At 40.1% G+C, this 22,186-nt stretch overlaps 1 protein-coding gene across 4 annotated transcripts in view; it reads left to right on the forward strand.

The window, feature by feature from the left end:
* Positions 1–22,186, forward strand: part of SLC4A4 (solute carrier family 4 member 4) — a 355,406-nt gene that overhangs the window by 202,089 nt on the left and 131,131 nt on the right. For all 4 annotated transcript variants that reach the window (XM_047719486.1, XM_047719487.1, XM_047719484.1 and 1 more), the window contains exon 7: positions 1,003–1,079. In XM_047719486.1, the coding sequence (XP_047575442.1) occupies positions 1,003–1,079 (77 nt within the window). The remainder of the gene's footprint in view (positions 1–1,002; positions 1,080–22,186) is intronic.

The raw sequence follows: 22,186 nt of genomic DNA on the forward strand, positions 1-22,186 counted from the left end.
TTACTATTTTGCTCAGTGAGCTTAGACATTTCAAGTCCAACTGCAGGTCCAACTGCAAAATGAACAGAATGTTTTTCTTTTGCTTAACATAGTCTACTTGAAGATGGGTTATCACTCTTCTAGATGTCCCTCCTCTCTTTTCTTGTGTAATGGTGTCTACAGTCATTGGCTGGATTGTCAGTAGACTTGACCTACAGCCACTGTATCACCAGGGAGCTTGGTTCCCATGAAGTATTCCTAATGAAATCCATTCCTTAATGTGAAGAAGAAGATTGGCATGGTGAGGGGAAAGTAGGGATGTGCTTACATGAGTCTGGCGAATGGGAATTTAAGAAGTAAGGGGCCTGTGGTTGCACTACTTTGAGGCAAAGAATGGGCATTCAGGATCAGATGCCCACCAAGGAGAAATCTTCTTGATTAAAGTGTCAGCTGGGAAAGGGAACGCAGATGGGTTCTGGGGTTGATGAGAGGGAGTGATGACCTTGGAGAGACTGCAGAGGAGGAGGCTCAGAGAAGAGATCCTCAGAGAAGAGATCCAGGCCTGCAATCTGGGGCCATCACTGCTGACATGAAGAACGAAAAAAAAGGCCATCTCTGTAGGAGGTGGGAAAAGGAAAGGATACCAGGTAGATTAGGATGTATATAAAGGGCAGAGACAAAAAAAAAAAACAAAAACAAAAAAAAACCAAAAAACAAGCCAAATGAGGAGTAAATTTATTTTTATGCACATTGTTTTTAGATGTTTCTTCCAAAGTTGAACTCATCTTGAACTTGACCCAGGCAATAAGACTTAAATATGGTATTTGTGATTTTACATACTTCTAACTTAACCATCTTTGTGCTCCAACTTGTGATCTGGAAAACTCTTCAGGAGATCCCAGTGGAGCTAAAGCATCATTGCCATTCTCATCATCATCTACAAGTGTTTATGAAGTATACAACCAAAGTCTTGTGTTTTTGAAAACAAGTCTTTAATTAGGGTTTGCTTTTGTTTTTTTTCAGGTAGCCCAGCCATGACCCATAGGAATCTGACTTCCTCCAGTCTGAATGACATTTCTGATAAACCGGAGAAGGACCAGGTAAGCAAAGAAGTCTTACTTCTTTGAAACTGAAGACTAAATATGTTCCAGAAGATGCTGGAATAAGATTAGAAATGATGGTTCCCTAACTTAAGAGGGACTGATACATGTGGATGGGTTTGTTGTCATCGTGGTGTGGTCTCTGAGGGAAGGGAAAGCGCTATGTCAAGGGATGTGAAGTTCAAAGGTAAGAATTAGTCTTGACTCCAACCCTTACAGCGGTAGTCTCTTGGACAACTTAAGTCTTGGAGCCAGAGTTATCTCAGTTTTTAAAATAGTAATAATAATCCCTGCCACAGGGTTATTGTGAGGATTAAAAGAGATAATTTAGGAAAAAGTGCATTGGTAAAATATAAAGGTCTAAGAAATGCTGGCGGTGGTTAACTTTTGGGGCATACGTCAGGCAAAGGTAATGGTAGTCTTGTTAGCTGTATATATGTTTGTCTGTTAAAACAAAGTAGCCTGCTTGACATGAAGGGCAATTAAATTTTGAACCTTGATTTACTTACTCCTTTTTAAAAAGGATTTTATGCATTTATTTGAGGAGGAGAAAGAGAGAGAGAGCATGCAAGAGCAGGGGAAGGAGAAGCAGGCTCCCCAGTGAGTGGGGAGCCTGATGCAGGGCTTGATCCCAGGAGGCTGGATTCATGATCTGAGCCCAAGGCAGACACTTAACTGACTGAGCCACCCAGGTGCCCTTAGGTTTACTTTCTTTTAAAAAGAGTGTGGTAGAATTTGGGCTATTTTTCCCAGTTGGGTTGGCATCTGGATATAGAAAATGGTGAGTAGGTATAATTTTGTACTTTACATTAAAAAACAAAACGAGTTACTTTGGACTAATTGGGTGAAAATTCCACCCGACTAAAGAAATCTGAATTATATATTCGAAGGCAATGGAGACTTATGATCTTTCCTGGATGGCACTTATAGTAGTGACAGAGGTTCAGAGGCCTTGCTGATTCTAAAAGCTACAGGAAGGTGATCTTATGCTTTCTTGTGAAGTGGTTTTTGGATTCCTTCTTCCTTCCCTTCACCAGCAGCCCCCTATTCAGGCCTTCATCATCTCAGACTGGATTGCTAGAAAAGCTTTGGAACTAAACCCTTGTTTCTGTTTTCTCCTATCTCAATAATATGCTTTTCATGTTATTGTCCTTATATTTCTTTCCTGGATCAAAGTTTGTAAGTCCTTCCTATTAAGTCAAGTTCAGATTTCCCTACCGGACTTTCAAGATTCTCTGAAATCTAGCATTGTCCTTCTCGTCTGAATTTGTGTTCCTCAGAGGAACTCTCTGCTTTGGTCAGACTTAGTTACCTCCCTATTACATTGAGATTGATTCTGGATTCCTAGATCCGCTTCCCCTTCATATACTAATATGACTAGCTCCCTCCTTATATTTGCCTTCCCCTTGAAATAAGCCAGAAGGGATCATTTAAATATTGGATGCATTGGGAGCTACCTAGCAGTACCAGCAAAGAGAAAACTCAGTAAACAAGGACTCGTTTAGAGTTGCCCTCAAAACTATTTGGTCCATTTTGGCTTCATTCAGTATTTACTAGTAAGGTTCTGTTTCTGTGGTTTGCCAGGGGTCTTGATACTGAATAAGGCAGCGACTTGACACAGGATAAGGCAGAGTTAGGAATATCTGGTTGACAAGACTTTTTTTTTTTTTGAAAAATATCTTCTTTTATTACTGACAGTTCTCTTGCCAGGAATTTGCCAATAAGCAGCTGGTAAGTGCTGGCTAAGAGAAGTTTCTTACCTTCTTGAGTGTCTTCAGATCTGGGCCTATGCAGAGGAAATTTGATGGCTTAAGATGCATATTACATAAGCTTTTGATTCCAGTGTTAGATGAAATATGTTGAAACATAATGGTTTGGGGGTGTTGATTTAGCTGTAAAAACCTGTGTGATTATGGAACTGGAAACTAGAATCTTTGATGACTCTCATGAACATCCCATATTCTTTGAGGTTCCTATTAAGTGAAACCAGGATGATTTAAATCAGGAGTTTTGTTCCTTTTGTTTTCAAAGCCAGGAAGTGAAGGCTGCTGAATATATCATTAAAAAAAAAAAAAGACTGTTTATTTGAAGGAGAGAGAGAGAAACTGAGAGTGTGAATAGGGGGAGGAGCAGAGAGAGAGGAGGAAGCATACTGGACACCGAGCAGGGCTCCCTCCCAGGACCTTGAGATCATGACCTGAGCTGAAACCAAGAGTCCTGCATTTAACTGACTGAGCCACCCAGGCATCCCTACTGTATGTTTTTAACAAAACACAAAATATCATTTTAAGAGCAACTGTCCATCTGCATTGTATCTGTTACAGTAACTGCAGCTAATCCAATGAGCTCTTCATCCCACAAAGAGGAAGAAAGTCTATTCTTTTTTCCCACCAAAGAGTTTGAAGAGAAGGTTTGGAACTGACCCATGATCTTATCTATAATCAAAGGCAAATTAGGAATTCAAACTAATATTTTTCAGTTTCTGTACTTACTATTTTAGTAACTTCAAATGCAAAAGCTTCTGGATCATTTTAGGGTGAGAAGAAAAAAAAAGGTGTGTAAAGAAGATGAAGCTATGGCAAACACGCACACACACACATACACACACAAACACACACACACTAAACTCAGGCTTTTATTTTTTAATCTCTCTCTTCTTTTTTTCTTCTGGGTAGGAAAAAAAGGTTTCCAGGCTCAAATTTGTTTTGAAAAAGCTTTTATAATTAATTAGCCAATGTCCTGGAAATGATCTTGGCAGTAAAGTCAAACTTGTTCTGTATGCTTTTCCAAGTTGGCCCCAAAAACTTGCATCCGAATGGAACCGAAGTTTCTGATTGACTGATTATTCTGCCTGGCTACAATTTGAACAGTTGCAATGGTGCCTCTCCACTTCCTGGAGCCATATAACTTCCCAGTAGCATAAGAACTATGGGTTTAATGTTCAGAGTTATGAAGAGGAGAAGGATTTCTTTGACAGCAACATAGTGACAAAATTTGAGGGCATATTTTTTTTTATGAGATTCTGTTTTGGGAAAACAGAAGAAACAAATCTGTGGACTGCACTTTTTCTCTCTGGCTCTGCCAAGCCTATGTACTTATGATTTCAGTAGCGGCTGCCTTATTGAGAAATAGCTCAAAATAGTTAACAGCAGAAGAGCATAGCCAAAATTTAGGTGATTCAATGCCTCAACAATATTTCAACTTGGATGTTATATTTATTAAGCAGAAAAGCACCTGGGAAGAAGTAGATTAAAAAAAAAAACCATCTGGAGCTCATCTACTTGTAAATCTACATAAATAATCTCTTCTATTTTGTTGCTATGGAAGATTTTCTTCTTCATTATCCAGTTACCTTCCCCATTTACCTTAGATTGATTTGTTTTTCTATCTCCTTTCATTCCTTTTCTGTTTTTTTTTTTTTTAAAGAAAACTTAGAAGTGCAATGGGTGCTTGTCAAATGTGGTGGCTTAGTTCTGATTTGCATTTGAGTATGGAATCAGCTGTGAGGATAAGAAAACCTTTCTCATTATTTTACTTCTTAGCTTTAGCTCTGGTAGAAGTATTATGCTAAGTGTACAATGATTTTAAAAGGGCCTGACTTTTTTTCAGGGTATCAGTAATGCAATAACACCTCACAATTTCATGATCAACCTTCAGTGGAATGGCAGTGCAAAGACTACAGTGGATACAGTAGATGTGCAAATACCTTGCAGATTCTCAGAAAGACACTGCTCACATAGCCTTGTAACTTCTTACCTGGTTATCACTTCTATGCTGTTCCTTATTTAGCTAGCTTATCTGAGATCCTATCCATAGGTCTACTGGTAGAATTTGGCTGAAGGTTAATTTCTAAAGTGTAGTGTGATCATTTTTAGCACTACCTATTGCCTGTTATCTTCCAATGTACTTGTCTGTCTTGATTTCTGTTTTTGAAGTCCTTTTTTCCCCCCCTAGAAATCAACCTGGATTTAAATATTTTGTCAGAGACTAAGAGGATGAAACCATTAAAACCATGTATAAGTTTGAAATTGCTAAGCATGACTGCCTTAAAGTGAAATCTAGAAAGAAACATTTTGTGATTGAACAATGCTTAATCCTTTTCTTACACATGTGTAATATAGGAATGAGTCAACTAAAGTCAGCTGAGATGATTTCTTCATAGTTCTGAGGATTTCCTTTCTAAGGCTCACGTAAAGCTTCCCTTCATGTTAATAGCTTTTTCATATGCACGGTGACAGGAAAATACAATAGCACCCCCTTTTTCTTTTCCACAGCTCAGCCAGAAAACCCTCTAATTCACACTGAACACTGGGTGGTCGCAGTTCCTCTTCAGAGAAGGTGCAGGGGCTAAGAAAGGCTCATATTTTCTGGGGTTATAATACTTATCTTTAGCACATTTTTAGGGCCATTGAAACACTGTGGTGTTGGGAGAGCTCCAAATGGAATCGCATCTGTGAAAACCGGACAACAAAGTCATGTTGTGAGGAGGTGGTGGCATCTTTAGATGTTGTTAGCCCCCATGGTTTGGGTGGCTGTGGTGAGCTTCCCTGTGGCTCCGTGGCGACAGTGTTTCTTCAGCCAGGTGTCCTTGATGGGACCTGGTGTTGCTACTGCCATGATTATCTTTGGAGTCTTCTTTCAGAGGGCATTAGCTTGCCGCTCAGATGATTAACAAAACTGATATTTGTAATTATCTTTCCTTTTCTGCAAGAAATTTCACTTTATATAGCTTCCTTCTCCCTCCTGATGCTTTCTCCCATATTCTTAAAGAATTAACAATCAGTGGTTATTAGTAGTGTTTTTTGAAGTGCTGATGTACTGATTTCATGAACCTGTGTCCCACTTAAAATTGGGGCAGTTGGATTTTCCCATTTTCATAATTCTATATTTTCATGAGAGCTGTTTATTTGAATCCGAAGACCAACATTCAATTAAAAACAGGTTCTGCGTCGGCTTGAAAATAAAGCAGATTAACCTGTCTGAAGTAAAGTAAGCTCTGTCTTGTATTGTCAGGTAAAGGAAAGGAGAGTTTTTTGGTGAAACTTAGAAATATGACTTTAAGTAACTGTGAGGCTGCAACAAATTTGAAATTTTAAGTCACCCCATACATAACTGTATGCTGCTGTGATTTGAACTCATTCATTCATTCAAAAAATATATCCTGTGCTATAAAGTGTTCTCAGAGGTGGGTAGGATTCCAGAGATGATTGAGACATAAATTTTTTTGACTCATAAAGCTCCCGTGCTTTTGAGGACAGGAGGGCAATAAAGAATAGGAACAAGTCAACAAATGAGTAGAGTAATTTCTCATAATCACAAATACTATCTTGAAAACATAGCAGGGTAATGTGATACGGTTCAGAAAAGCCATTTTAGGTAGGAGGGTTAGCCAGCAAGGAGAAGGTATGGGGGAAGAGGCTTCTAGACTAAGCAAAATCAATAGTAAAACCTTGAAACAGGAATGAATGTGGTGTATCCAAGAAACAGGAAGAAGAAAAAACAAGTTCAGACTGGCTGGAGCAAAGGTAGCTGGTGTGAAGTCATAGATGAGGCCAGGGAAATTAAGGGCCACCTTTTCATTTTTATTCTAAGTACAGTGAGACAGTTTTAGGAGTTTTACCTGGAGAGTTGTGTGTACTGCTTCGCATTTTATAAAGTCCACTGAGGATGCTGTGTGATAGGGCAGAGGAAGTTTCCAGGGTGCTGGATCATCTGGTGGCGTTCCTGTATTGGCTGAGCCCCCCACAGCACATTAAACTGGTAGCTGTAAAGACTCAGTAGCCTGTTTCTTCATACATTTACTATAGATGTCACGATCTTATTCCTGTCAGTAAAGGAAGTTCTGTTTCACCAAGTATTTTAAGAAAGAAAAAGTTTCCTGTTAATTAGACTAAATTATGATTATTAATAAAATGTTAAAATGTTTTAAGGTACCAGAACTGGACATAGGCCACCAAGAGTGGTGTGTCCGAGCTTTTGAGTGATTGCTTCTCTACCTCTAGTTTTCCTGTTGATGTTACTGCTGACTGATGTCAGGTGTGTCACCCGGGTAAAACACACGACTTTCCCTGGAAGCCTAAGGAACAGTGACAAGCATCTTAGTCTTTATGGTTCGGAGAGTAGCACCAGTGTGGGGTGGGGGGGTCCCACTCTTACCTGTACCTGTGAAAGAATTGTACTCAGGACAACTGCAGGGCATTCCTGGATTGGACGTATAATGAAAGGGGTGGCAGGTTTTATGTCTTAAATAATTAACTGGCATGTTTTATTTTTGATGGCACCTTTTATCCTCTCTTCAGTAGGTAAGCATTCTGCCTGTATTCCAGTACCATGAATATTCTTAGAATATATCGAGGAGAGTCATGGAATACCATCAACAATTATCTTTGATGGATGTCTACTCTCATGTCACATGTTACCTACTTCTGACCATGACTTCATTAAAAAGATAAATGACTTTTTTTCCCTTGGAAGTGACAAATTGTTACACAGCCAGAAAACAGCAACACCTTATGATGAACACCCTAGGGGTCTGGTTAAAAAACCCTTTCTTCCTTCCTTCCTTCCTTCCTTCCTTCCTTCCTTCCTTCCTTCCTTCCTTTCTTTTTTAAGATTTTTAATTTTTTAAAATTTATCTGAGAGAGAGTGAGAGAGAGCATGAGAGGGGATAAGGTCAGAGGGAGAAGCAGACTCCCCCTGGAGCCGGGAGTCCAATGTGAGACTAGACCCAGGGACTCAGGGATCATGACCGGAGCCCAAGGCAGTCGCTCAGCCAACTGAGCCACCCAGGTGCCCTAAAAAGCCCTTTCTAATCATTGTAAGTATATACATGGAGTCATTCTTAACTTGATATAGTAACGTGTTATTATCTGTATTTCTTTTAAACTTTCGTTTTTTTCTGATTTCCAAAGCATACAGAATTGCTGTAAAATTCAAACAAAGCAAATCTGAATAAAATAGAAAGTGAAAGTTCACAAATTCTCATCCTCAAAATAACCACTATTAGCAGTTTGATGGAGAGTCCTCTAGATTTTTTCTATGCATAAAAAAACTTTATACTTATTTATATAAAATACAAATAGGATCATATTGCTCTTCAGCTGGATTTTTAAAAACCTAACAATGCGATTCACAGACCTGTACCCCTGGGGATAAAAATACATTATATGTTTATAAAACCAAAAAACTAAAACAAAAATCCTAACAATGCCACAGACACCTACCTTATTCTTTTCAAAGGCTGTAGTCCGCAAGAATCCTATTTTATCTAAATGATGTTCTGTTATATTTAGTTATTTTCTTTGCAATTACTAGTCAAGCTTTTAAGAAAACACCTTATTGTAACTTTTTTTTTTTTTTTTTGCATTCTTTAGTGAGTATTTCTGGAGGAGAAATTTTTATAAATGGAATTGCTGGCTCACTGTGTATTGCCAATTACCTTCCCAAAAGTGTATACCAATTTGTGTCCTAGATTTTTAAACACTTTAATAAATCCTCCTCCACTGCGGGGTTACTGTATGCCAATCAGATTTGAGTTTCTTCTTTATGATTCACTCCAGTAAAAGCTTAGCGACTCAAGTTGCTAAAGTGAAAAGAATCTCAGTCACTGGCATCTGCCTCCCAGATCACTTTGGGGGCTTTCTTCAGAAGCTTAAAATATTGAGGCTAAAACTGGGTTCATTCTCCCGGTCTGACTGCATCTCTGGGCTGGCTGTTCCTCCTGTCTCCTGAGGTAACGAGGTGAAAAGCCCAGCGGCAGTAAACTTGGCCACCTGTATGTTTCTTACTGCTTCTGCTAAAAGGTGTTGCTGTCCCCAGCTCTCAAAGAAAGCCTTCAGGCTTTGTGGGAATTTCCTTGGCAACCGAGAATGGCTTCATCTCAAGAGCCCTTCCTGGTGGTCAGCATTTGGTCAGCATTTGGAACAAAAAGGAACATTGCAAGAAGAGCCGGACAAGTATTCTCTTTGAAGCGCTGTTCGACACATTTGCAGCTTGGCTCTGCATCTCCTTCCTCTCCCAGACTCCCCACCCCCATGAGAATTTTCAGTGAACTTACATCCAGACTATGAAGTTACTTCAGTGAAAAGCTCATACCTTATGTGGAAGTGCTTTATTAGGAACTTTGAATGAGTGTTTTCATCTGGGATAACTGATGAAGAAATCATCACCATTCTTTACATGTTGGGAGTATTTGCAGATTTTGCTGTTTCTTTATTTCCCTCTCAACAGGGAATGGCTGCACAGAAGATTGATGAAGAGGCCATTCCATGGGAGGAGGCATTTCTTGCTCTTCTTCAGCAAGAGAAGGGCTCCCCACTGTTCGAAACTCACTGGTCTGATTGATCCAGTGGCTGTTGATGTATTTGCCTCCACAGAATCTCATGACCTTATCAATCACCAGCAGAGCATCCTGATTTCTCCGTGTATTACCACCAGTGGTCTGGTTTCACTCCCTAGCACTGAACTCAAATGAAGACAACCCTCCTTTCTTTCCCCTCTGCCTCCATGATAAAAGAGCAGCAGTAGTTTTTTTTTCTACAATCTGAAAGACAGTAGTTAATTACACAAGACTGACATTATTGCCTAATCAGCGTTCTGTGCATCCACATACGAAAGGCGAAAAAATAATGGAGTCGTTGTGTAGGGAGCCATTGTAATAATTTTGAACTTCAAAATTAGCTGCACTATTGTTGATTCAGGGGTTCACCTGATAGTACTGAGTCTGTTCCTCTATGAAGAATAATTAACAAGAACTAATATAGTTAAACACTGACTTACACTAATGCATTGGGGTTGGTACTGTCAACCCTGTTTTACATATTGGCAAAGCTGAGGCACAAAGAGATTAAGCAATTTCCCCAAAGTTGAAGAGCATTTAAGTGGTAGAGCTGCATTCTGGCCCTGCAGCCTATCCTATCCCCTATGAGTACAGGGGTGCTGCTTGTTTGGATTACGGTCTTTTTTAGGTCCCCAGGCACAGGTGTCAAATTGATAGTTACTGCCGTTCAGTCTGTCCTTGAGGCACACACCATGCTGAGTAGGCTAATCACCAGAATTACTAGTAACTAAACCAACAATGTAAAAAAAAAATTCTTAAGGGTCCTACGGTAACCAGACGTTTCTGTTGCCACAGTGATTAAAAGGCTCAACCAGGAGTTTGTCGTGTGCCCAGACCCTAAGTGGTGTTGGGGGATGTCAATGAGAGAAGGCCGATAGAATAAAAATATAACATGTAATCTTAGATTGTGAGTTTCTAACTAGCTGGAGAGACCGAATAAACTGTTGGTGTTGACAGTAAAGTGTGGCAATCCCCAGAAAGACAGGATAACTGTGCGGCCAGAACCACCAGTCACAGGGAAACAAGAGACTCTAGAAGCATCGTTCTATTGTAGAGAACATCAGTAACAGAAAATAAGGTTTTTAGCTGAATGTAATACTCTTCTTTGGAGAAAAAGGTAGTAAATTGGAATGTAACTATCTGTAGGTTAACCATACAAGTGAACAATTTGGCTTATCCAATAAATGGAAAATATTGTGATTTAAAAATTTTTGGAAATAATGGCCCAACCCTCCCTTCACCCCCATGAAATACAAGATTTCAAATTTTTTTACTGTTTGAGTTAACCTGTAGAGTTAGCAAAAGTAGATTAGTTAGCTAGTTGATTTGTCCGTGGACCATGGTGGATACTCCCTTCATTTACAGATCCTTACTTGTGCGTTGCTTAAACACCCCATGACTCCTTGACTTTCACACTGTTCAGTATTCATTCTCACTACAGGTATATTCACCCCTTGACCATGAAGTGTGAGAGGTACACATCATTATAACTTCTGTATTTTTTTTTTTTTTGTAAGAGGCAAACAATTATTATTGAATTTTTTTTTATGACGTTCATCTTAGGAGTAGCTTTGAAGACTTAAATAAGCATGTTAAACCTTAAGTGCTATGAATCTCAGTTTCCGGTTTCATGATACAGGTGTTGTGATTCAGTCTGAACTGCGTCCTCCACAGGGCTGCTGTGTGAAAAGGAACATGTTTAAAACACTTTAAAATAGGATACACATTTTCATTATCACAGCCATTTTCATTATTTAAATCCACTACTGGTTCTAATTTTTGGTTGGTTTTGCAGTGGGATTGGTGGAATGGAAGTCAATTTCATTTCAGATTTCTTTCTTCACCTTTCAAATTTACATTGCTAATTTGGCTCTTTGGGGTTTCATACTCAACTTTTGCACTCCACTGCTCTGCCTGCACGCTGCTGAGATGTGCCTGATTGCCCTTTTGTGGCTGTCGTTACTGCATGCACATTTCCATTGGACCCAAATGTCTCTTCTCTGCTTTTTCAAGCCTACCATTATGTTAGGACCTAAGTCAAGTGCTGCTTTTTCCATACATGCATCCCGGAACATTCTGACTCACGTCAATTACTCTATCTTGGGTTTCTGATACCATGTGGCATTACTACATGTCATTTCACATGGATGCACTTGTTATTGTTTTTGGTATGTATGTATGTCTTATCTTCCTCATGGAGTGTGGGGAAGGGAGGCGGTGGGGGCAGGAGAGGCAGCGGTCGTGTAAGTTAGTTGATGTTGGAAATGATGATGGTTAATCAAGGGTGAATCAGCTGCCACTTACCCTTTCTTGAGAACTTTTTCTTTTTAAAGGCTGAGAAAATGAGGATGAGAGTTTCTCAGAGAAAGGTGACTTCTCAGAGTATTATTTCTTTTCTTTTTGGTGACTTGAAAAATGAGTATTTCTTATGATCGCTGATAGAGTGTTTCATTAGGTTAACCAGTTGCTTGAAATGCCCATGCTTGCCTGTCTCGTACATTTAAAATTTCTTTTTTTTCTTTTTTTGGCTAGGACAGTCATGCAAATGCTAACATTTCAAATATAGTTTGCTCTTTCATTTGTTACAATCCATTTACACATTTTTTTCTCATAACGAAAGCTCAATGGAACATAGTTAACTGGCTGATTGACATAGTTTAAAGAAAACGCCAGATCTTTTTTTTCTTTTTTTTTTCTTTTTCTTTTGCCCTTTATTTAAAACAAAGTGTAGTGTGGCACAAGGACATTTTGAAAAAGACAGCTGTCAGCACAGAAAGATGTTCTGTTGCAAGATGACGTGGTATTGCTAAGTTTTCCCAAGCATAACACATTTAAATTACGGACTATTCAACATTTTACTTTTAGATATGAGCTACTTCACTTTGTATGAAATTAGCAAGACATTAAGGGTAACCCATATCAAATTAGGAAAGAATTTATCATTGAGTGGGGTTTATTATTGAATTTAAAGTTCTATACATTATTATAGCCCTGTTTTGCTCATATATTTTTCTATAATTTAGATTGCCAGGACAGCATTATGGTCAAGAGCCAAATATATTATTGAAAAGAAGAAAGAACCCATGTATTAGGATGACTTGTTTCTGAAAAACCTTTCAGTCAGAGTGAAACGTTGATCTTTTCTCCTGGTGGTTTTGTTTGCATTACTCGTCTCACAAACGAAACTTACCAGGGTAAAGCCCATTTCAGTATCAGCTTATTTGTGACCCTGAGAAATTAACAAGGGGAATTCCAGAAATTTCAATAAGTGGCTCTATATTGTGTGTTTTTTTAATTTTATTTTTAATAAACATATAATATATTTTTATCCCCAGGGGTACAGGTCTGTGAATCGCCAGGTTTTCACACTTCACAGCACTCACCATAGCACATACCCTCCCCAATGTCCATAACCCCACCACCCTCTCTCGACACCCCTCCCCCCAGCAACCCTCAGTTTGTTTTGTGAGATTAAGAGTCACTTATGGTTTGTCTCCCTCCCAATCCCATCTTGTTTCATTTACTCTTCTCCTACCCCCTTAACCCCCCATGTTGCATCTCCTCTCCCTCATATCAGGGAGATCATATGATAGTTGTCTTTCTCCGATTGACTTATTTCGCTAAGCATGATACCCTCTAGTTCCATCCACGTCGTCGCAAATGGCAAGATTTCATTTCTTTTGATGGCTGCATAGTATTCCATTGTGTATATATACCACATCTTCTTTATCCATTCGTCTGTTGATGGACATCTAGGTTCTTTCCATAGTTTGGCTATTGTAGACATTGCTGCTATAAACATTCGGGTGCACGTGCCCCTTTGGATCACTATGTTTGTATCTTTAGGGTGAATACCCAGTAGTGCAATTGCTGGGTCATAGGGTAGTTCTATTTTCAACATTTTGAGGAACCTCCATGCTGTTTTCCAGAGTGGTTGCACCAGCTTGCATTCCCACCAACAGTGTAGGAGGGTTCCCCTTTCTCCGCATCCTCGCCAGCATCTGTCATTTCCTGACTTGTTAATTTTAGCCATTCTGACTGGTGTGAGGTGATATCTCATTGTGGTTTTGATTTGTATTTCCCTGATGCTGAGTGATGTGGAGCACTTTTTCATGTGTCTGTTGGCCATCTGGATGTCTTCTTTGCAGAAATGTGTTCATGTCTTCTGCCCATTTCTTGATTGGATTATTTGTTCTTTGGGTGTTGAGTTTGCTAAGTTATATTGTGGTTTTATATGAAGAAAAAGTTGGTGCATAATTTATTGCCTTGTTGAAGTATGATCTCTAGTAAGAATCCTCAGACTCTGCGCCCGAGAGGGAGATCTTGTTTAGAAAAATAATAACTGCACTAGGACTTAAAATAGTTATGAAACTCTTTTTCTAAGTGCAGGATTCTCACAGAGTAACTGTTGTCACCAGGGGATCATGAAAACCTCTGTAAAACTGTGCCACGGAGGGATTTTTCTTGGGGGTTGTGGCAGTGTTGTTCCTGTGCCCCATGTCTTCGTGGGACCCCGCATGACGTCCTGCTAACTCAGAGAGTGTGGCGAATTCTTTTGAGAAGCCTGGATTCATGTCACATTTTGGTTTCTAGTTATTCTTCTAAAAATTCCTATGTTTTTTCATCTTTAAAAGGTGTATTAAAGTAGGACAACATGTAGGTTTTAGTAAAATAAAAACCCAAATAAATGAAAATGAAAGGCTTTTAGAAGAGTCTCCCTTTTCTCGAAAGTTCTAGCAAGGACTGTATGCTCCTGTGCTAATATGTTCCCTAGTCTGTGCCTTCATGATCTAAACCCTGTGTTGTGGGTTGGACTGTCTTCATTTTAGTTGTGCCTTCTTGATCTAAATCCCCAGTTTGTAATACCTCAATATGGAGGGTCTTGGAGAAAAAGAATTTAAATCAAAGGGATAGAAGATTTAGAGTAGTGCCCCCCGCCCAGAATGTCCTGGATAGTAAGAAATGTGTGTTGCTTGAAGTAGTAGCAAAACCTGGGTTTTATAATCCCAGAGATGTCAGTTCAAATACTAGATTTCTTCTTTATAGCTGAGTGATTCTGTGCATGTACTTAATGTCTCTAAGCCTTAGGGGTGGGTAGAACCTTAGCTTTCAGGCTCTTTTGAGAATAAAACAAGATAACGTATGTGAAGTACAACAGGTAGAGAGATGAGGTGCTTGCCCACTGCCTTCTGTCTCCTTGTGAATAGTGCAGTAGGATAAACTATGAAACAAAGTCCTCACGGAAAGTGGAGCGAGTACAATGAGTGAAACGATATAGTTTTAACTTTGTAGTGATTCAAGAGGAAGTAGCAAAATAGAACACTGGGGTATTTTTTAATTTTTGTTAAAATAGATCCTAAGGTAGAATGAATCTCTCTCTCTCTCTCTCTCTTTCTCTCTCTCTTTTTTTAAAATAGTTCCCAGAGGAGCATACAAGTGAAATTTTATAGAGGTGGCATTTTCTCTTTTCCCTCTTTTTCCTGAAAGTAACAAGCTCCTTGCCAGCCATTAGCAGTTATGTTAGGATTTATTTTGCATTCACACAAACCAATATGGTTTTTAGATCTGAGAACGTAGAAAACGATGAAGCACTATGAAGGTACCTAGAAAATACAAAGGCAGGCTTTGCACTGAAGGAGAGTCCTGTGAGCGTCACTCATGGCTGAAAGCTGTTTGGTGGCTGCCCATTGCCTTTTTGATGAATCCAGAATCCCTAGCACGGCCTTTATAGCCTGGCACCATCCTGCCTAAGTTCTCTAGCCAAAGGCATTTTTCAGGGTTCTCTCCCTCACTGACTGTACTCCAACCACACAAATGTTCTTCTAGGTCCATTAAGGTGTCAGTCTGCCCCTGCCTTGGGGCCTTTGCCTCTGCTGTTTCTTCTGACTGAAATGCTCTTCTTGTCCGGACGACTGGTGCTCACTCATTCCTCTGTACTTGTCATGTCTTCAGGGAAGTTTCTGGTGACTCTCTGGTCGAGGTTAGAGACCATGGCCATAGGGTCTTCTTGCACATTATGCTTTTTCTATCATTACACCTACTACAACCATCATCGAGTAATTGCTTATTTTAATTTTTGGTCAAATGCTCATCTTCACCGATAGGCGATTTGCTTCAGAATTGAAGAGATAATGTCTGGCAAACTAGAGCCCGTGGGTCAGAGACTGCCAGTGGCCCCAAAATGGTGAAGCTAAGAAGAGTTAGAGTTTTAAAAATAGAATATGTGACAGAGCATGTATGCTTCCTGCAAAGCCTGAAATATTTACTAGTTGACCTTTCAAAGAAAAAGTTTGCTAGACTGTGATCTAAATCATTGCTATGTATGTGGAATAGAAGAACTTAAATACGTTTTTGACCACATGTCTTTTCTGTGCGGCCACTCGAGTGTAGTAAGCGTCCTTAGAGTTTGTGATGAGGTAAGCACTTTGATGGCTGAGGGCTGTGTGACCATCATAGGGGTTTTATACCAAGTATACCAATGTAACCAATGTCATAACCAATGTAAATATGGAATGTCTTGGCATTTTTTTTTTTTTAGCTTGTACTACCCCAACAAATATATTAGCAATTTGGATTAACACTTGATGCACGCTTTTCAGATTCTCAGAGGACTCAAAATTGGCAAGGTTAGCTATCTAGATTTTAAATCCTAGACTTAAGATAGAGAATGGTGCTGACAGGCTGAAACCACAAGGAATTTAACAGGAGTGAAGGTAAATTATGTAATTTCAAAACGTGAAGTGAATAAGAACGTATGAAAAATCCTGCCTTATTTGGATAGAAAGTTTATGGCTTTCATCAGAATTACATTTTTCAAAGGTGCCCATTACTCAAAAACAGTGGAGGGGATGTAGTTATGGTAAGTAGGGTGGTGAGGTTCCTGGGCGCTAAGCTAACGGGAATAATTGAAGTAACTTTTCCAGAACTCTGGGACAGGAGAAGTGTTGAAGGGTAGGAAAGTCGTGAAGTTTACTTTAGAGTGAAAGAGAATAGATTGACTCTCTGTTGCCATGGGCATAAAATATAATAGTGGGTACATGTTTCGTGGAGGTAGTTTTTATTTTAATATAAAGAGGAATTAGATAGGAAATAGAGCTTTATCACTAATTTATGAAGCTTTTATGAAGTCCTCCTTACACAAAGCACTGTATTAGGGTTCAGGACTACAAAAAGGAATAGGACACAGTCTCTGCCTTGTAGGGGTTCTAATTACAGATTGTGAGATAAACCCATAAATAATGTAGGTGGTAGATATCTTAGCAGAGAGAAGGGAGTCTGAATTCTGCCAGCGTTGGGGAGTGGCCAGCAGTGACGTTTGAGGTAATTCTTGAATTGAATGCTTTTACTATATGTTCAACAAGAAGCAAATGACTATATGTTAGGACCAAAGTCACTGGGTGGGAAATTGGACTAGACAGTCTTTGAGTTCTTTTAGGATTTTATGATTTGGTGAATGTCAAATGAATGGCACATGGGGATTCAAAAATGGAAAACTCAAAAAAAAAAAAAAGAGGTAGAATGTAGCTCTGAAACTAGGGAACAAGGGAGCGAGTGAGCCTCCATATTCATGTCAGAAATGTGGGAAATTGGAAAATTGGGAAAAATGGGAATTGGGAAAATTGGGAAATTGGGAAAAATGGGAAAATTGGAAATATTGGGAAATTAAAAAAAAAAAAAGGGAGGTAGAACGTCGCCCTGAAACTAGGGAACAAGGGAGTGAGTGAACCTCCATATTCATGTCAGAAGTGTGGGAAAATTGGGAAATTGGAAAAAATGGGAAAATTGGGAAATTAAAAAAAAAGAGGTAGACTGTAGCTCTGAAACTAGGGAACAAGGGAGCGAGTGAACCTCCATATTCATGTCAGAATCGTGGACATGATTCACTGGTGCTCAGTCAGAGCTCACCAGGTGAAAACGGAGAACCTCTCAAGGAAACTTTGTGTAGCTGTTGTCTGCTCTTCTGCCAGAATTTCATTCTCCCCTTGATTCTCCTTATCAACGTCTTCCATATTTTCTATTGTTCTAATTTGGTGCCTGTTCTCAGAGACCTCAGTGGAGGGTACGTTAAAAAAAAAATCTGCTAAATAAATAATAGCATGACTACTACAGATTTAATTATAGCCATACAGCTGCCTGTTTGAAGTGTTCTGCTGGGGCCATATGGTCCCTTGTACATCTCAGCCCTGGAAGGACCTGGTTTAAATGTTTCCCAGCTGACAGTGTTGAATTCTCAGAGAACGGCTCGCTGTCATTTGGAAGTCCGTAGATGGTGTGCTTTACCTCTGTTGTCTCTGCAGATGGATGTTTTATTGACAGTCGCTTACTAGGCTCCAAGCGGTCAGATACGAACGCCCCACCCAGACAGGTCTGCAGCGCCACGTCTGCTTGGTCGTTCAGCAGGCTGATTTTTGTCACCACATTGGATGTGCTAAGTGGAAAGTACTGCTATATTTAACAACGTTCACTCAGTGGCTTCTCAAAAACAGCATTTTAGTGGGTGATTCTTGTAATTATTTTCTGTCCTGGTGGAGTGGGGGAACAGAAGCAGGGGGCTTGGGGGAGGGCATCTCTTGTTCCCCTGCGGCTCCGGCAGGAGTGTGACCTTGAATGAATATGTAGCCTCTCTGGGTCTCAGGAGGGCCAGAATCGGCCCCTTCTGGGTCCCTTTCAGTTTCCCAGATTCTGCAAGAATCATCTAGGGAACATGTTCCATCGCCAGTGATGTGCGTCTAGCATAGAAGGATGCTCTTCCTTTCCCCCCTTGTGGCGTTTTGAGTATCTCTTTTCCTCGTACAAATTCCCCATTCTTTGGACCGCAAAAAGCTTTCAGTATGAGCTCTGTACACAGAGGCCTAAACCTCAGAGAATAGCAGTTTTGGCCTTCATTATGTACCTTTTCAGGTTAAAGGCTGTCTAATGCATTTTCCACGTCAGCAGCCCGTTTAGTCTGTGATGAAATCATGGATGCTTTCACCAGAGAAATGCACAGTCAGTGTGTAGGCACAAAAACTTGCATATAATTTCAAAGTGCCCGTGGACTCCCTGGAGTCCGACCAGGGTCCCCAAGTTTAGAGCCACTGCTCTGTGCTTTGACAAGAGTCCTGGCTCTTCCGTCTTGCTCTGGGTGAAAGGAACTGCAGAAGCGGGTGAGGACAGAGAAGTGGAAGGCCGAAGCCCGAAGCCCCAGCTCTGAGGTCCACGGGGCACAGAGAGCAGAGGCCTGTCCAGCTCATGGGCTGCTGTGGGGTGGGGCACGTGGTGGGGGTGGCAGGCCGCGTCCTCTCACCTTCCACCCAAGAAAAGCACTCTGCATCCGTGTCGGTTGAGCTGTTCACTTTCGACCCTCAGTTGCCTTCATTACCTCTGATGATCCCACCCTCTCACCTCTCATCCCTTGCACTTTTTGTTTTTAAAAGAGCAGTCTGTGTTTTTTTATTAGCCATCTTGTCTGGTATGTGTGCAGAGGAGAATGCACATGAAACATTTCCCCTTAAACTGTAATTTTCTCTTGAAGTCATTAACCCTGTGATGCTAATTTTTGTTTTGTCTTCATTTGATTGTTCCCTCTGCAGCCCCTCTCTCCCAGTGGCAGCTGGAGATTGTGGGGCAGAAAGAACAGAAGAAACCCTATGTTTAGGATCTTTCTTTTGGGGGTAGGAGAGGGAAGACTGTACACAGATTCTGCTTTTTAGATATTAATAGGTAGGGTGAGAGTCAGAAGTAAAGCATTTAAGGTTTTTTTTTTTCCCCCTTTCTGCTGAAAACATGGTCATTCAAGGACAAGGGTGTCATTTTGAGGGAATGCAGATAAAATGGCCTTGTTACCGTGAGGAATTATGTTTGTTTTACTATATAGCTGCACTCATCCTCCCACATTCTTGTCAACCTTCCATTTATCTGATTTTTCAGCCTTATTCTGGGGAAGGTATCTCTGCAGCCTTCTCTAGTTAAAAAGCCATGCATCTATAAGCTTGGTAGAATTAACTTGCCTACAAAAGCATTATACTGGATGGGTATATGTATTTAAGTCTGTGATACAAACTGGGGAAGAGATTTCTTCCTAGAATTCAGAAAATTTTATCTGAATTAAATATGGGGCTGATCTGTCTTTTACTTTATTCCTTTGGGAGAGAAAAATTTTATTGTGCCAGTTACCTCTTCCCCATATATTCTAGGATGTTATTAAAGCTCTAACATGATTATAATTATTGTTACCATTTTGTTGCTTAGGTTAAGATAAAGTGAAACTTTAGGGTGCAGGTTGTTTTTAGTGCTCAGTCAGATTTTTAGTGGTGAATTTGTTGTTCATCAGTATTGGTGAAATATTTGTTTTTGATGTTAGGGAACACTGGACATTTGAAAAAACATAGTTCTAATGTTGGGAATCATTCTCAACTCTTCTTCCCCTCACTCCCTCTGTCCGGGCATTCCACAAATCCTGTATGCTCTGCCTTTTGCTGTTTCTCAAATCTCTTCTTAACATCCCATCCCCACTGATGTTCTCTTGGTTCAGAGTCTCATAATATTCCTCCTTTGAACACATTTTTGAGGGCGCCTGGGTGACTCAGTGGGTTAAGCCGCTGCCTTCGGCTCAGGTCATGATCTCAGGGTCCTGGGATCGAGTCCCGCATCGGGCTCTCTGCTCGACAGGGAGCCTGCTTCTCTCTCTCTCTCTCTCTCTCTCCGCCTGCCTGCCTCTCTACTTGTGATCTCTCTCTGTCAAATAAATAATAAATAAAATCTTAAAAAAAAAATGAACACATTTTTGAGGGGTCTGTTACTAGCTCAGCACTCTGCTTGAACACTTTCAAACATCATTCATCTACTCCTTTTAATCCTATGATCCCCATTTTATAGATGAGGAAATCAGCTTAGAGAAATGAAGTCATTTGCCCATTGTTCCACAAGTAGGAGGAGGAAGGACTGAGGTTTGCATAAAGCTCTGACCCCAAAGCTTGTTCCTTCTCTCTACCTGGATTTAAAACAGCTGGAGAACAGTCACTGAGCTTAGCCTGGTAAAGCTTGGACTCTGGAGACAGACTTTGGTTGAATCCTTACTCTGCCTTTTCTAGTTTCATAGTCTTAAGTTGTGTAATCTCTACGTCTCATCTCCTAATGGATAAATAGTGACAACAACAACTTGCTGATAGAAATGTGGTGAGAATTTAATAAGGTAACTCATGCAAAGTTCCTGGTCTGATATCTGGCTAAGAACTATTGATTAAAAAATGTTAGTAATCATTAGTATTACTCTTAATAATTTAAAAATCATTATTGAAGGCCAGTGTGCCTCTTGGTGATGGTGCTTTTTGAATGCAGTTTTATCAAACAGTGATTTGAAATTTTAAATCAGAAGGAATTCAGTGTGCAACCATTCTCCAAAAGCAGGACTGCCTTTCAAAATTTTCCTGATAAATCCCAGAGAAGTTTGGGACTTTAAAGCACTTTAGCAGGGATTTAAAAACAAAACAAAACAAACAAAAAACAATGAATGGCAGCTACCAAGCAACCCTGATAGAAAAGTTATTTTTCATTGACCCATGCTCACAAATTTTAGAACCAGTAAAGGCTCTTTGCTTCTGCAGAGACTTTTTCAAGTTTGTTACCACCAAATGGAGCACCTTTCCTGGACCTTCAGTGTCCTCACCTGTGTTTATGTGGAGTCTAAGGACACTACAACACAGGTGCGGTCACCTAGATTCTGTGCCTTTAACAGGTGTTTAGTGAGCACTTAATGCAAGGCTATGCCCTGATAAGGCACTGGGGACCAAAGTAGAATAACATGTGGTCCCTTAATATAAGGTACTTTAGAACCCTTTTTATTTTTATTTTTTAAAATATTTAGAGAGCACGTGATGGGGGGTGGGAGAGAATCCCACAAGTAGACTCCCCACTGAGTGCAGAGCCTGATGTGGGGCTTGATACCATAGCCAGTAAGATCACAGACCTGAGCCAAATCCGGGAGTCAAGAGTCAGATGCTCAACTGACTTAGCTGCCCAAGGTGCCCAGACCCCCCTTTAAAGGTACTTTTCTAATAAAAGTGTCCAGTGATTGACTTGGCTGTGAATGCACTGTGGTAACTATAATCACAGAGGGAAGACTAGGGTCCGGTGGTAGAACAATGTCAGGGAAAGTTGGGTGCCTCAAGGTCAAGCTTCCTCTCCTTACAATTCTTGGCTAGAGTTTGGAAGCACAAGTTGTATTTAGCATCAAAGGGACAGGGGAGGGAGGGCAGGAATCCAGCAAAGGGCATTTTTCCTCAAATAGATTAATGAGTATTTCAGGTCTCCTTCCTTAATGCATGGAGCAGGTGACCTGCTTATATGTACAGTAGAATTCATGACACAACAATAAAAGAGGAAAATTAACTTCTAAAAACATTACCTAACCCAAGTACCACCTGGAGTTTACAGATTCTTGATTTACTTTAAATACTTTTTAAGGTGCTGTTCCCCATATTTGGGTTTCCTGCCCTCTTTCTCTCTCTCTCTGATCCATTTTATTTTAAGTAATTAAATCCTGTTAAATGTTTTATAGTGTGCCTAATTAAAATTTTTAAAGATCATCTGTACAGAGGGGCGCCTGGGTGGCTCAGTTGTTAAGCCTCTGCTTTCGGCTCAGGTCATGATCCCGGGGTCCTGGGATTGAGCCCCACATCAGGCTCCCCGCTATGTCTCCCTCTGTCAAATAAATAAATAACATATTAAAAAAAAAGATTATCTGTACAGAGCCTAAGCTATTATAGATGCTTGACATTGATTTTCTGTG

This window comes from Lutra lutra, chromosome 2 (genome assembly GCF_902655055.1).
Source record: "Lutra lutra chromosome 2, mLutLut1.2, whole genome shotgun sequence".
NCBI lineage: Eukaryota > Metazoa > Chordata > Mammalia > Carnivora > Mustelidae > Lutra > Lutra lutra.